This window comes from Ambystoma mexicanum, chromosome 12, assembly GCF_040938575.1.
Source record: "Ambystoma mexicanum isolate Mex_15411 chromosome 12, UKY_AmexF1_1, whole genome shotgun sequence".
Classification (NCBI taxonomy): Eukaryota; Metazoa; Chordata; class Amphibia; order Caudata; family Ambystomatidae; genus Ambystoma; species Ambystoma mexicanum.
In genome coordinates this window covers 1,141,395,623-1,141,411,274 of record NC_090936.1, presented here as the reverse complement: position 1 = coordinate 1,141,411,274, position 15,652 = coordinate 1,141,395,623, and the positions used below count along the sequence as shown (strand labels likewise).

General features: G+C 46.7%; 1 protein-coding gene across 2 annotated transcripts in view; it reads left to right on the top strand.

Annotated features, from left to right (window-relative positions):
• Positions 1 to 15,652, top strand: part of NUP107 (nucleoporin 107) — a 790,450-nt gene that overhangs the window by 383,658 nt on the left and 391,140 nt on the right. For both annotated transcript variants that reach the window (XM_069629720.1, XM_069629721.1), the window contains 2 exons: positions 4,911 to 4,987; positions 5,208 to 5,267. In XM_069629720.1, the coding sequence (XP_069485821.1) occupies positions 4,911 to 4,987; positions 5,208 to 5,267 (137 nt within the window). The remainder of the gene's footprint in view (positions 1 to 4,910; positions 4,988 to 5,207; positions 5,268 to 15,652) is intronic.

Below are 15,652 nucleotides of genomic sequence, written 5' to 3'. Positions count from 1 at the left end.
GGCAAGGACAGCCACCCTGCTGGGTGACTGACAGCTAGGCTAGAATGAATGGGAGAAAACTGAATAAAAGGCGAGGCTTTTGGCTTGGAAGGCAGAGTCGACCACTGGACCGAAGAACTTGAAGAGGACGCCTGCTGCAACTCCTGGACCGTTGGTTTGCCTGGTGAATCCCTACTGCTGCGCTGGAACTCCAAATTCATATCGACAGAGAAGCCCCTGCAAGGACTTCTTCTCCCCTTGAGTTGGTGGGACCAATCAACTCCAAAGTAAGCCATCTGGAAATCCATCTGGTTGAATTTCCACAGAGTTGCTGCTGGACCAGATTGTGTGCTTTGCTTTTAAGTTGGCCAAGAGCTCCAGGAAGATCCTCCGGACTCCCAGGAAGCAGGACTGACCGAGCCTGAGCCCCCTCAACAGAGTGCGGGACCCCAGAAGCAAGGAAAGTCCATCTCGACAGCCAGGAACCGCAGTGCTGCTATTTGCGGTAGACGCAAGGAGCTGAAACACTGAACAGCCACTGAAAGTGAAGTTTGACGGTTGCGAGTTTTGACTGTCCCAGTGCAGTGCTGGAGACCCCTGACGTCCCCCATTCTCACGACTGAGGCCCATGAACAGTGAGATCTGCAGAGCTGCACAGGAACAGAAGTCGTCTGCTGCATCTTTTCTTCACTTTAAAGGAACTGTACAAAGTCTAAGAGAACTTATCTCTTGCTGTAGAGTTGCTTGCATCTTCTACTACTTACAAGTCCAATCAGCTTGTGGCCCTACATTCGATTCTTCTTTTAATCAAAGACTCCTAAGAAGCTGTGCAAAGACTTTTCCACTTAACTACCAGAAGTGCTTCATCCGATATAAGACGTTTTGACCATTGACTTTGGCTTAGCCTATTGGATTGAATGACTCTTCTTGGAGTAACCAAAAGTATCTGCCTGCTTAAGACAATTTGTGGTCTCTTGTTGTTCTAATAATCTTTTCTTTTGGCTTATTACTATCTGATTCTAAATTCAACAGTGATATATTAATGTCCCCAGCACCCTAGCAATTGAAGTCATCTGAGGGTGTAGGTAGTGTCTGTGGCCCATCCCAAAAGGGTATCTACTGATTTAGAGATATTAAAAGTGAGTTTTTCATGACGTGTATTTGAGTGTTACTTTTATATTGCTCCTTTCTGAAGAAGGCTTATTCTAACTGACTGATAAATTAATTGTTTATTCAAGAAACCTAAAACTGTAGTGCAAGCTTATACCAAAGGTTGGGTTTCCTATACCTGTAGTCAGTTGTTTGTAGTGTTCCCAGAGGGTACTGCATACAAACTTTGCCTAACACAGGCTTTAACCCTGAAGCCCGCCCCCTGGCTCCAGTGTGTCTGGAAGGACAGGATGCAAGGGAGGGTCCCGACACTCCCCTGTACTTTGTCTCTAGGATTGCCTGAATGCAAGTAGTCCTGATTGGCTGGCGTCTGTCCTGGCAGGACAGCCACCGTGCTGTGTGATTGACAGCCTAGGCTGTGCATGAATGAAAGAAACATGCTTAAAAGGTTAGGTTTTTGGTACTACAGGCAGAGTTGTTGAGAAACACCCGATGAAGAAACCATGACCGAAGCTTACTGCAACCTCCTGGACCTTTGAATTGCCTGGTGAAGCCCTGCTGCAGTGCTGAACTACTTTTTTCACCTCTACAGAGAAGCTCCGAACGGAACGACTACTCACCTTGCATTAGTGGGACCAGCTAAATCCAAGATGAACTCCACTGGACCACCATGCTCGACTTGCTGTGCCTCTTCGTTTCTTCAGAAGCCCAATGCCATGGGTCGAGCATCCAGAGTAGAGTGAAACGTCTGCAGCGGTAACTAATCTGGCTAGAAGCTCCAGGAGCCTCCTAAGGACGCTCCAGAAGCAGGACCTCCAGATCCAGAGTCCCTTCACTAGAGTGCAGGGCCGAAGGACTGCCAACTGGTATCTGTGATCCGCATCGGTGCTGTTAAGCGCTGAAACCGCAAAGTGCCACTGAACCTAAAACAGCCCGTTTTAGCCAATAACCTCCCAAGTACAGCTGCAGCAGCCCGCCAGAGGTCCTCCCTTTTGTCCCCACGACTGAGGCTCAGGAACAAGGGTGTGCTCCGCTGTAGCTAGACAGAATCCAGCTGGACCACTCTTCTTACCAGAGGTACTGTTTAGGCTTGGGCTACTTGCCTCACTGCCTGTAGCCGTGTTTTTCTCACTTGGAAATTGCATTGGCTTACCTTTTACAAGTTGATTCCAACTCTCTTGTTGCAGGCTCAACAGCTTGTGACCCTACAAGTGATATTTCTAAGACTCTCTAACTGTGTGCAAGACTTTGATCTAAGAAGTGCATCAGATCCATATACTGTGTCCCAAATGACTTTGGCTGTCCTGGCTCCCTGAATACTCTTTTAGTCCATTGACTTTGATACTGTTTGTCCCTCATAGGTTTGTTTATGTATTTGTATGGGGCACCCAACCCGGAGGTAACTGGGCGCCTTTTGCAAAATAGGTTACAGGTATACTTTAAACTTAGTTACAGTGGATACAAATATAGACATATACAGTGAATTATACAAGATAAGGTGAGAAGCTATATACATAGGTGACGGGTATTTTATAGAGAAAATGGGTGGTCAGGGAGGGTTGCTAGGCAGTCGAAAGGACAGATCTTCTTGATGGTCTCAGATTAGAGCTGTCCACTTGTCATTACTAACCAGTCATTTTATCATATTACGCCTGAACATGAAGGAGGATTGGTTTGCTCTCAGTGAGCGAGGTAAGGCGTTCCATGCTTGTGCTGCCATAACAGGGAAGCTACTTCCTCCTGTTTTTTTTTTCGTTTAAATCTAGGCACGACCAGAAAGGATGAATTGACAGTTCTTGTGGGTCGGGAAATAGGTGGTAGCTTGTTGTATACTATTACTGCTGGGAGAGGCTTATCTAGATTTCATTCGAAGATTTAGTTGTCCTCACATACACTGAGAAACTGTCTAACCTTTTTCCTTCTCTGACCTTTCCTTTCTACAACCTCAGAATCTGCAAAGTTTACTAGTGTGATGTATAAATGCCATTACTGTCCTTGTGATTGAAGTCACCAGGGTGTAGGAATTGTGCAAGAACCATGTCCAAAGATTATCCACTAACTTGTTTTTATTCTGAAAAGTAATTTTAAAGTATATTTACGTTGTTACAACAAATTGCCTTTTTATAGAACGCTTATTTAAAAATTGATGTTAATGAAATAAAAACTGAAACCTTGAGTCTAAGTGTTACTTGGCTACTTGTATTTATGGTTTCATATGTACAGCTCACATCTACCCCTCTTGAGATGGGCCTGGCTGCTCATTCACACTACCAACCTGTGTAGTACACAGACCTATACCAAAAGGGGGGTTACCTTATGACAAGCAGATAAGTCTTGTGTAGTCTCACACAGTGTGACTGCACCAATTCGTACCTAAGAGATTCCTCGGCTTCTCCCTACTGTTTCATCTCACCTCCACCCCTCTTTCTCGATTTCCCTCTCTCCACACTCCGTCTCCTGATCTCACTGCTCTCTCCTCCTAAATTCACCCTGTAACTGATCTCTCGCTTTTCTCATTGCTCTGCTTCCTGGTCTTTATCTCTCCACCTCTGTCCCCCCCCCCCCTTTCTCCCCACCCCTTTCTCCCCCACCCCTTTCTCCCCCACCCCTTTCTCCCCCACCCCTTTCTCCCCCACCCCTTTCTCCCCCACCCCTTTCTCCCTCCCCCCTTTCTCCCTCCCCCCTTTCTCCCTCCCCCCGTTTCTCCCTCCCCCCGTTTCTCCCTCCCCCCTTTCTCCCTCCCCCCTTTCTCCCCCCCCCTTTTTCCCCCCCTCCTCTTCCGGCCCACCTCCTCCCCCCCTCCTCCTCTTCCCCCCCCTCCTCCTCTTTTCCCCCCTCCTCCCCTGTCCAAACCATTGGATGAAATGGTCAACTGAATCTTTGGTCCCATCCGTCCTGCCTAAACCAGGTAGTCTTCAAGAAGAGCTTAGGCCCCACCCGTTCTCCAGACTCAAATGCAGTCTGCATGTTCCTTCTGCTCCAGGCCTTGTTTGTTCCAGTTTGCCCTCTCTTTGCTTGAGTATTCTGAAGTAAATGTTATTTAAAGACTGTGGGTAAAGTGTTCTTTCCCCCACTGTGCTGTGCCTTGTGTGGTGCATGTTGCAGTCTCCAGCTGCGCTCTGGATCCCTGTTTGACATTTGTGGGGGGCAGGGTTGTTGTGGGCTCCTTTCTGAGTTCTTTAATATGTTGGACTGCTTCAAAACAGAAAGGATTTGTTAAAGCATGACTGGTCTGGCCCAGGTTTTGGCTACTGCACCCAGGTGCATCCCGGGTGATGTTTTTCTTTAGGTCCCCTTTCTTCTGAGTATACAATGGCTGTAGTTCCCAGGTCTAGTACTGGCTTATCCGGCTGCTCTTATCCCTCTTGCTCCTTGACATGTTCTCAAATAGAAGAAAGAGACCTGGCCAGGCAGAGACACTCTTGGGTGCTAAATACTAGGACCCCTCCGAACCCCTCCCCTGTCGCCTCTGTTACCGGGGTCATGGATGTGCCCTGTCACCTTAACTTCTCTTCTCAGCATCAAAACTGTGGAATAGGATTCCCTGATGCTACACGCTATGATGATCTTTTCTTCAAAGGTACTTTTAAGATGTTGAGGTTCAGGCCCTTTTTCTCTGTCTTGCCTATCCTTCATCAGTGTGAAGATGTCCCCTAAAGGTTTAAACTAAGTAAGATTTTGGGTTGGAACACTTCCATGAGAAATGTTTCTTCGCTTTGAGCTACGCGTGTTGTTGGGAAGTTGGATGTTAAAAATACTGCTTGGATTGCTTAAAAGCTTGAACTAAACAGTTGCTTGCTTGTTTTCACATTTTTCTACAGGGTCAGAGCTGCAGGCAGTAGAAGGGAACCCTTACCGATGTGTTTGGAAGGCCTGCTGTTGGCGAATGGCAGAGGATGTAAGTTCTATATTTTGTTTGAACAGGTGGTTTTGAACACTGGGTTATATGGGTTGTGTGGATAAATTAAGGCAATGTTTGTTATGTTTGGTGTTGTTGAGAGCACTGGTATTTTTACAGGTACATTCAAGCACTTTAGTTAAATACTATCTGTGCTGGTGTTTTCAGATCAGTGCTTTAGGTTAATAAATGGCATATTTTTGTTGATTGTGTCTTTTAGGAGCAGTTCAATCGGTATGAAAGAGCAATCTATGCAACTTTGAGTGGGAATCTGAAGCAGGTCAGTATGCTGCTTGACCTTATGCTAAATAGCCTTTTGCTTTAGTACCTGCAACACTATGATTTAGCCAGATGACAACTGTTGTGTCTAAACCCTCAAATGGTGTTAATAAAGATTTAGCAGTTTTCTCATCTTTGATTGTCGGACATACACTGTTGTGCAATGTTGCTTGCCCTCATGGACCTTTTACTCCTTTTATACTGAACACTAAAACATGTTAAGTAACAAAGAGTCTCTAAAAGTTAGCGAGGAGATATAACCGAACACCTCCCCAGGAGGTTGCAAGCAAGATTAACAGCTAGTGTAAGGTTGACAGTGCAACAGTACTCTATTCATTTCGCCAATAAAATATAGCATGTGCACCTGTCCAAGTTAGAATTCCTTCTGAGTGACCGAAAGAGATCAGAAGAGATTGTCCACAGGAAGGTTGAGAGTAAACAAGATCCCTGTGATCTAATGACAGTTGAAGGACATTTCCAACTATTGTCCATTATTCCGCATCAACCCCGACAGCATGAGAACGCTACCACAGGTAACTACCTAAGCCGCAGTGTCTTGAGCTGGTTGAGAAGAGTTCCACTCCGTACAATATTAACTATCCGAGATTGAACATAATCAAAATGCATTTTTTATCCAGCAATGATGAAGGTCAGAATAGAAGTCAAAAACAGTCAGGGAAAGATGGAGGCAGTCCAGGATGAGCAGGCCGGAGTTCTACATACCATAAATGTAAAACGGCGGTAAGGGAGCAACGGATGGACAGAGGGCACAGACAAAAGTGGAGTGATGTTAAAAGGGATGGACAAGAGGACAGCATGGGACAAGGACAACAGGAGCCGACATAACACTGCGGCCAGCAACAACAAAGCTCTATTTGGAAGCCACAAGCTGCTTTCTAAGCTTCCGTATATCGGAAAGCTTACGTTCATGAGGTCGTGGGAATGCTGGGGATTGTAGTATCCTGTTCATTGTAACGTGGGGAGACGGGCGTTGAGTCGATCTCTGCTGCCGCTGGCCGTAGCATGCGGGGTGCACCCCATGAGGTTGGTAAACTGTGGAACAGTAATCTGTTTTCTCCAAGGGTATTTGCGGATAGATTGTGTGATCCTGTCTTCATTTTCGTGAGTGAGGTCTTTTTAACCTTCCTCACTTGTTTTGGGAGCACTAGTTGGCTACCCTCATTGGTTAAGCCCTGTCTTCGACTCACTGACTTTGTTGGCCCTCTTCCTCTCTAGTAGCGGTAGGAAATGGTAAAATAGGGTATTTCTCTCTCTGCGGGCAGACGGCCCCAATACCCCTTTCAACCAATGAGACTGTACCTGAGCAGGCTGTTCATGATTGGACAGCCCCCCCAGAGATTGAATGTCACAGGCCCCATAAGTAGGCAGCCTTGGTTTCCATATGTCAGGAGGGGATCTAGAGCCATTTGTTGAGTCAACAACTGGAACCAAGAAAATGTCCCATAATAGTCCTCAGACGGACACTGAAGTCTGCTGCTGGAACAACCCTTGCTCAAGCTATCTTCCGCAAGGCTCTGCTCCTTCAGTGTAGATCTTCAATGCCCCCCTCCAATGAGATGGTGGGCATGACCAGCTAGTCCTGCATCACTTATATTGTTGTCCTTGTTGGGGAGAATTCTCAGAAAAGTGCTAATTCCCTCCACCTCTGAGACCCCCAGCAACTTTGCTGGATTTTGAGGACTTGATTTTTTTTTTTTTAACCTGGGGACTGAGACCCTTTTTCCCCACTCTCTCATCTATTTTTGTGATTTTGATCTTGTGTTTCTTTTGGTTGTGGAGTCTGACAAACTCCATATGAATCATCTTTTACATTGTCACACAGCACCTTCAGCACCGTGGCACAGGGAAGTCTTGCACCTTTCCCAAAGGTTTAAATACCTTCTCTTAGATAAACTACTGTTTCCAAGAGCAGTAAAGTGAAATGGACTTTACTTACATTTGCAACTTTCTAGACCCAGCACACACTATCTTACAATAGGGTTCTGGAGTGGTTACCTAGTATCCCCTTTGTCTAGCTTCTCATATTACATTTTTTGTTACCCTTTTCTCACTGAATGGCTGAAGGCAGTGGTTTTAACTACCGTGGTGTGCATTTTCCACGGCCTGCGTTCGCAGCTACAGTAAAGCACCGAAGGGTGCCATTTTTGTCAAAATGGCCCTGGTCTTCTTTTTTTCGCCAATGCTTTGTGGAAGGGTCCTTCTTGAGATTTATTCTGCGTGCCAAACCAGGTTTGGTCCCATTGTTTGCTTTGCCTTTGGCGGTATTCACGAGGGAAGCCCGCCTCTGGCTCCAGGGTGTTTGGGGTGGGCAGGAAGTGAGGGAGGTGCCAGACTCCCAGGAAGCAGGACTGACTGAGCCTGAGCCCCCTCAACAGAGTGCGGGACCCCGGAAGCAAGGAAAGTCCATCTCAACAGCCAGAAACCGCAGTGTTGCTATTTGCGGTAGTCCCCAAGGGCTGAAACACTGAAGTGCCACTTGTTTGAAAGATTGCCGTTTGCGAGCAGTGACTGTCCCATTACAGTGCAGGAGTCCCCAGAAGTCCTCCCTCTTGTTCCCACTACTGAGGCCCAGGAACAGTGAGATCTGCAGAGCTGCACAGGAACAGAAGTCTTCTGCTGCACTTTTTTTTCAATACAAAGGTACTGTAAAGTCTGAGAGAACTTAGCTCTCATTGGAGAGTTGCTTGCATCTTCTACTGCTCACAAGTCTGAACAGCTTGTGGCCCTACATTTGATTCTTCTTTTCTTCAAAGACTTCTAAAACACTGCAAAGACTTTTCTACTTACCTACCAGAAGTGGTTCATCCTATATAAGACTTTTGCCTATTGAATTTGGCCTAGCCTATTATACTGAATGACTCTGTTTAGGGAATCCAAAAGTATTTGCCTACTTAAGAATATTTGTGGTCTCTTGTTGTTCTAATAAACTTTTCCTTTTACCAACTTCTACAGTATTCTAAATGCAAACAGTAAGATATGAATGTCCCCAGCACCCTAGCTATTGAAGTCACCTGAGGGTGTAGGCTGTGTCTGTGGGCCATCCCAAAAGGGTCTTGATTGATTTAGAAACTCGAAGTGTACAGTATTGGAAGTGTATGTGTGTGTTACTTTCTATATTGTTCCCTTCTGAAGAAGGCGTATTCTAACTGACTGATTAATAAATTAATAATTGTTTATTCAAGAAAACTTGTGTGTGTTTATTTGAATATGTGTCACTGTGAATCTGTGTAACTCCCCTACAGCTCATATTGACCCTCTTGAGATTAGCCTGGCTGCTCAACACGCTACCAAACTGTGTAGTACAAGCTTATACCAAAGGTTGGGTTTCATATTACCTGTAGTCAGAGTTGCTGTAGTGCACCCAAAGGGTACTGCATACAAACTTTGCCTAACGGTCCTCAACCTCAGAAAAGCTGTGGGGCCTGTAGGTTGCACACATCTGGATTGTGTACAACTCCTGTTGCTTGGATCTTGGACTGCCTGGGGGCTGTTAATCTTGGTGTACCCTTATAATGGGACCTGAACTTTGTTCCTCTGCTGCTCTCTGCCAAGAAGAGGAGTATTACTGGAGCTGGAGAGCTTTTGTTCTTTGTGTTCCTACAGACTGTTTGCTGACTCGTACCCACTGAACTGCAGCATCCTGGTGGTCTTCCTTTGTTGTGCGATCAGAACCGTGGTCTTTCATCTTCAGCCAAGTCTAGTATGGTGATTATTCGGAAATATTTTCTTTTTGCTACTTCCCTCCATAGACATTAATGGGGCACCCAACTTTCTTTTTTTCTTCTTCTGCTTTAAACCTTTCTGACTTTTGGAGACCTTTGAATCTCTGGTACTTCACTGACCATGCTAAGATCATTTGTGTTGGGAGCACTGATCAGTCCCTATGGCTATCAGTTTAGGAGAAAGTTGCTCTCCATTTTCAAATGATCTCATTTATTTTTCGCTGCACACATCAGTTTCTGTGAAGTGTTAAGGACACTTTTTGTGTCCCTTTTAACTTTAGTTATCTAACTTTTTGGTTACTAACGTGGCCAGGATGGGTGGCAGCAGATACTATTCTACTGATTTCGATTGTTGTCTCGAGCGCTTTTTCATTTTACCCCTTAATACCATGTGGAGTACCATATAATCTAAAATGGCCATACCACCATTTTTTCCCCCCGTCTGCCTTCCTCTTCTCAAGGCCGAATTGCTATATGTGGAATGTTCTTTCCCGGGGAAAGTTCCTACTTACCCCGGTGGCTGGTGATCTGTGTGTGTTGCAGGATGTGGGGGCTAGGGCTGTCTGGTCCTTTGCTGATCTCCAGATGTCCTTCATCGGTTCTTCGGCCCGTGAACCATTGGGACCAACCTGTCTCGACCCCTTGCTTGAAGACCCTGGCTTCGGAAGTGTCCTGTAACTACTCTGTGTGCTGACCAGCTTCAAATTGGGCTCCTTTCAGTCGTCCAGAGTTGAGCCATGGGACTCTGCAGTTCCTCAACTTATGAAACAAGAAGCATTTCCCTGAAGTTGCAGCTCCGCACCACTAAGTGGGGCTGTGCAGGACCAATTTTTGTTTCCACCACACAGGTAGACTGCTGCCATTCCTTCAGAGTGCCCATTGCGGATTACTCACTGCATCGTGTCCTGGGAGTACTCTTGAGGTGGTTGCTAGATTAGTAATCCTTTCTTTTTCCAGTAAAGGTGTCCATTACCAGTCCATCATAGTATGGAAACGTGAACTAGCCGGACCCAGTAATCTGACGATGAAAGTAACCTCTGTGCACAAGACCCATGGACCAATATAGGAGAAAAGTGGGCCCAACTATTTCAGGAACCTCTGTGGTGGTGCCTGCATGAATCTGAGTACAGGGGGTGAAATAACCATACCTATTCCTACCCCCCTGCCTGATATGAACACTGATGTCCTGGTCAGGGATCCTCCCCTGGTTTCCTGTAAGGTGGTTGGATTGGGAGAGGGCTTTTTTCTTCATTTCTTCAATTGTTCTCTAACTCTGAGACCCTGGAAAACTGCCTGTTTGCTTTGCCAACCCTTGTACAGACTCTTAACCAGGCTTCTAGCTTTCTGAAGAGAACTGCACTGGAACGTGTGACTCTAGGGCACAAGTCCCCATCTTTTCTAGCTGGGGATGAACTTTTTACTGTGTGCCTTAATTTATAAGGCTTTGCATGGTGTTTCTAGTGTCTTTTTATTTTCAACATATTAGTTCTTACCTGGTTCATTTTATTTGCTTGCTTGACTAATCTAAAACTGCTTTAACTGTACTCTATACGTGAAGTCAGTGCTCTTAGCAGAGCGCTCCAAAGTGAATGAATATAGTTGGACTGAATGTTTGTGTTACCTACCTGCGGTTTTTCATTACTAACTGTTTAAGGCCTAAATAAATAACAGCATTTGTATACATTCTGCTTAACTTGTATTATTAAGAGTGCTTTGTGTGCTTAATGCAACCCTTCACCGCTCTGACACTTTCTCAGTCGAAGCCTTGCTGTTCAGTCACACTACCCAGAAAGTTTGGCTAGACATTGGCGTCTTTCTCTGTTCAGAAAAGGCTGGACTCTTAGAATCATTTCACAGGGCTGATTCTGAGAGTTCCTCTTAAGAGATCATCATAGACATAAGGTTGCTTACAGAGACCGGAACAGTCTGACGCAACTGCCATAGTTATCAAGATAAAAACCCCTACATTGCTATGCATGGACTCCCAGTCCTGCAACAAATGGTGAGGGCAGTTGCCCCCAATGGCCTAGATTTACCGAAGGTTGTTGTCCATTATCAGTTTTGAAAGGGGTGGTGAGCATACATGTTGTATCACGCTGGTCCCTGTTTTGGGTGTAAAGTCCTTCCCTGCAGGTATCCTTGAGTTGGAAAGGAGGGGGCGATCTTCCCACACCCCCAAGCGGTTCAGAATAAGGCAAAGGCAGTAATTTTAATATGAGACCAGGAGCACTGGGGGCTCCTAAAGGCCTTTATACAATCATATTATTGCATGCTTCGTAGACGTAGTGCACTTGTGGAAACAAACACCATCTTCGATATTGGCAGCCATATTGAAACACAAGATGCAAATGTGGCGCAGCAGCCAGCATCACAGGCATAGGCCGCAAACATGTGTGCTGCGAGGTCTAGGGAGGGATAAATTAGAGCCAGGAATGAGGGTGGAAGATCTCGGAGAGATGCCAGCCTGTCTGGGATCGAGTGAAGCTTGTAAGTTAGTATGACCTCGGCTTTTCCGACGGGCCTCTGTCTGCTTGTAGCAGGTGCACTGCTATATAGATATGTATTGTTTATTTTTTACATAATTGCCAATTAGCTGACGCCTCATAACCATTGCTGCATCACCCACGTGGAAGGAGGACCAAAGGGGTCCGGACCAATGGCCGGGCATCCCCTAAGGAGCAGGTAGCCCATGTATAGGTTTTCACCAACCAGCCGTGCAGGTTTCTACTTTATGTAATGTCACTGATGAAGCGAAGTACCACCTTAAAGTGCTGCTGATACAGATTTTTGGCAGAACGTTTGGCAGCAGAAGAGCTCTTTGCTGATGCACTCCTATTTTTTTTTTTTTTTTTTAGGAATAAACTACTCGTTATCCTTGAACGAGGTGCATTGGGCCTTTTTTCCCCTAGTGGGTTGTATTTTTTTCTGTTGTGAGCATCGAGGGGCTTTCCAACATTTGGTGACCCCCAACGTTATCCCAGTGACCCTTGCAGCGACAGGTGCTTCAGGCCGCTTCTTTGAAGGGGCTGCGCCCACCTGCATCGACCAGTCCCAAGCGTGCAAACCGCAGAGGTGTGCAGGAGCCGTTTTCACAGAATTCGTGTCTGCTCTTTGGAGTGGGGCGTGACTCCAGGCTTTTGTTGGGTCCCTGTGACGGAGGAGCTCGGGTGACTATGCAGACATGAGTACACCCCTTGCGAGGGGTGGTGTGTGAGTGAAGGAGTGTGTTAAGGCCATGTAACAGGATTTACTTTTATTGATGGTTTTTTCTTTTTTTTCTTTTTATTTTGTGTGGCAATTTTAAGAGGATTGTACGGAGGAAAACAGGAGTGTGGGAACCTTTCTGAGTGAGGGAAGATGATGGCGCCATTTGTTTTGTGATAAGGATATGAAAGGAAAATAGAGCTGCGTATAATTAATGGACATTGTGGTTGTTATTTTGGCCTGTTATTTTAGTGTATTGCAATCTTTGTGCAAGTGCTGGTAGTTTGTTTTAAGAGTGTGTAGTGTGACGGTGTGTGTACGTGCGGATTGGGAGGCGGAAGTGTTGACAGTTTGTGATGGGGAGACAGGGACCATGGACTGGTAGTGGTTATAAGTGTGCGCAGCACCTAATTGTAAATGTTGGGGTTTCAAGCACGCAAATTGTGAAAATGGAGGGGAGGGGGGCGCCAGTGGAGTATATGTGTAATACGCTACCATTGTACAAAGACAAGATAGAGAAGTACCATAAACAATGGGTGGTAGAGACATGGGGATAGAGGGGATGCCCCACCCCTGGCCAGAGTAGGGCACCCACAACAGAGGGATATTAGAGCACGTTTTTAGCTGCTAAAAAGGTGCAAAACCTCAGAACAGAAAGGAGCTATTAGACCTGTGGAAGATGGAGGATGTAGAGAACCCTGATGGAGGGGAGACCCAAAACACTGAAGGGGTGGCCCTAGATGCAACATCTGTGACAATGCAGGCGAACAAAGCTGCGCTCACATACAGGGCTTTATCTACTCAGCCAGCCATGGGATATACAAACCAGACCTATGTGCCCATCCCGGCTACTGCCCCACCTCTCTACAGACTAACATTGAGTGCTATCAAGCCCCAGGATAGTAAGGTTCAGAAGGAGTTAGAAGAGGCACTGGAGGCTGCACAGGTAGAATTGGCTCGATTGAGGGTGACACAGAAGGAGGGAGGAAAGGAGTGGGTTGGATGAATTGAGAGCAGGAGACGTTCTGTGTATGTTCGGTATTACGGCCATAAAGGATGTGCATATTGAGAAGGAGGGAAGTGCAGGAAGTATGGGACAGTGAGATCCGACGGAGTCGCAGACTGAGAGCTGAGGGAAGACGAATGGGATACAGTGAATGAGATGGAGGAAGATGAGGGGAGTGCGCAGAAGGGACCAAAATAACGCTGCTGGTGGAAAGTTTGTGGGGTCCACTGTTTAGGAATAGGTTTGGTCGGGTAGCAGCGGCAAGGAAAAAGCGGTGTTGGAAGGAAGGGGGAGGAGTACAGGTACCCAGATGCCGTTAACGCATAAAGGCCTAGGCCGAACGCACTATGTGCCCGGGGCGCAAATGGATGAGAATAACTTGATTAGGCTGCTTCCGACTCTTACTGCCCAGGCTGGCAAGTGGATCTAAGCCTTTGAAAAGCAGACGGCAGGAATCCCTTTAGCTGTATGGGACATGAAGAGCTTATTTGTTGCAATGGTGGAGGTAGGGAATCATGCTGGAGATGTGTGGGTTAAAGCAGAGTATCCAGGAGTAAAGTTAGATGACGCACACAATGGTGCTCCTTTTAACAATGTCGGGGCGCAGGTGTGGGACGCGTTACAGCGAACGTACCCCGACACACCAGACCTGCAGTCTAGAATGCAGTCTATACTGGGGATGATGAAGACCCTGCACAATACATAATTATGATTCAGGAGATGTGGCGTGCAGAGATAGGTCATTGGGACCTGTCAGTTCCTCTTTTTTATTTCATTATTAAAAGGGGTTTACCCAATGAAGTTAAGAAGGTGCTTGACAATAGAGTGGGCATTGAAGTGAAAGGGTGGGCTGAGATTCAAACAATAATCATACACCATTGTAACAGAATAAAGGAACGAGAAAAGGATACTGCCCAAAGGCTGCAGGCTGAGGAAGCGAAACTAGTACAGGAAAAGCAAGCAAAAATAGCAGTGGAAGGGGCAGTATCATCAAATAAGTTAACGGAGGTGGCAGAGGCAGACCTCAGCACCTCCAGATGTGAGAAAGTGCCGTTATGGCCAGGAGGAGGTCAGTGTCATGATGCCTACCTCCAAGGAGCCAGGTCCGACCCAGCAACCCCAGAGGCAGGCATCATTTCCCCCAGGGGAGTGCCAGCGGGCCCAAGCTGGGGCCCTTTGGACGCAGTCCTGGCGCCAGGCTCATGTTGGACCCCTGTCCTGGCGCCTTAGGCGCCAGGCTCATAAAGCTAGACATGTGTTCAAGTGTTTTAATGTGCACTTACCTGATGCAGACCATGCTGCCACATCCAGGCCCTCTTGAGGCCTGAATGGGACTACTTTACCTGTGGGATTACTTTCCACCCGGGTGTGGTCGGGGAAGGATACATACCTGATCGGAGGAAGGATACACACTTGGAACTTCTTCCAAAGCTATTTAAACCACACCCGATCAGCAACTCGCGCTTCGCGTTGTTCTGCTCCTCGCAGCTGGACGCTCACCGTGTCAGCTCCTGCATCTGGACTTCAGCCACGCCTGTCAGCATCCTGGGTCACCTGCAAAGGGAGACAAGAGACCTTACCAGCAAAATCTGCACCACGGAGACATCAACGACGATCCTGAAAGGGAAGACATTATTTTTAAAAGCATTTCGTTACGATCGCTGCAGCGCTGCATTTCACTCACCTTTCCTGGGTTCCTTCATCTTCAGCAGCGATCATCCGGATACACAGCCACTTCCCAAAGCCTAGAGAAAAAGACAAGAATAAGAGGTGAGAGAAGGAAGGGAATAAGACTTACCTGTTGGGTCATTCCCATTTAATTTCGGGTCTTGCCGCTTCCAGGCATTTTCCGGACCCCGGCCCCTATGGGGAAAAAAGACAAAGACATTGAATGAGCGAATGCAAAGACAGTTCCCGAGCGCTCATTCAGAACTAACCTGCCATTTACTGGAACTGGAACTGCACGTTTCACTTCGGGTCGGTGCCATATCTCCGGCATTCCGAACCCCGGCCCCTAATGGGAAAAAGACATAAGCATTAGCGCTTGCTGCAATAAGACAATTAACATTATTATTAAGCTTGAACTTTTGGACTTGCAACAGAACTCTTACAGCGCCTCACCTGAATAGTCAAGCTTATTTGAACTCCCATCAAACCTCAATCCAGTGAAGTAACTGGGTTTCAACGCGCCCCTGCATCAGAAGCAGGATGGAGAGCTCATCCTTCCTGACCCTAAGGTGAGACTTCACGGGGAATCGCGGAAGGGTATCGTGGAGGGTCGGAAGAGAGTGGGAGGTTTGAGCATAACTCAGTCAGTAGGTAATACTCCCTTTTCACGCACAGGGGAATATTCCTGCAAGCCGGAGAAGCCAGAGTAGAGGGCCATTCCTGTCCATCTTCAGAGTCCTGCGCTTCACCATTGAAGAAGCATCT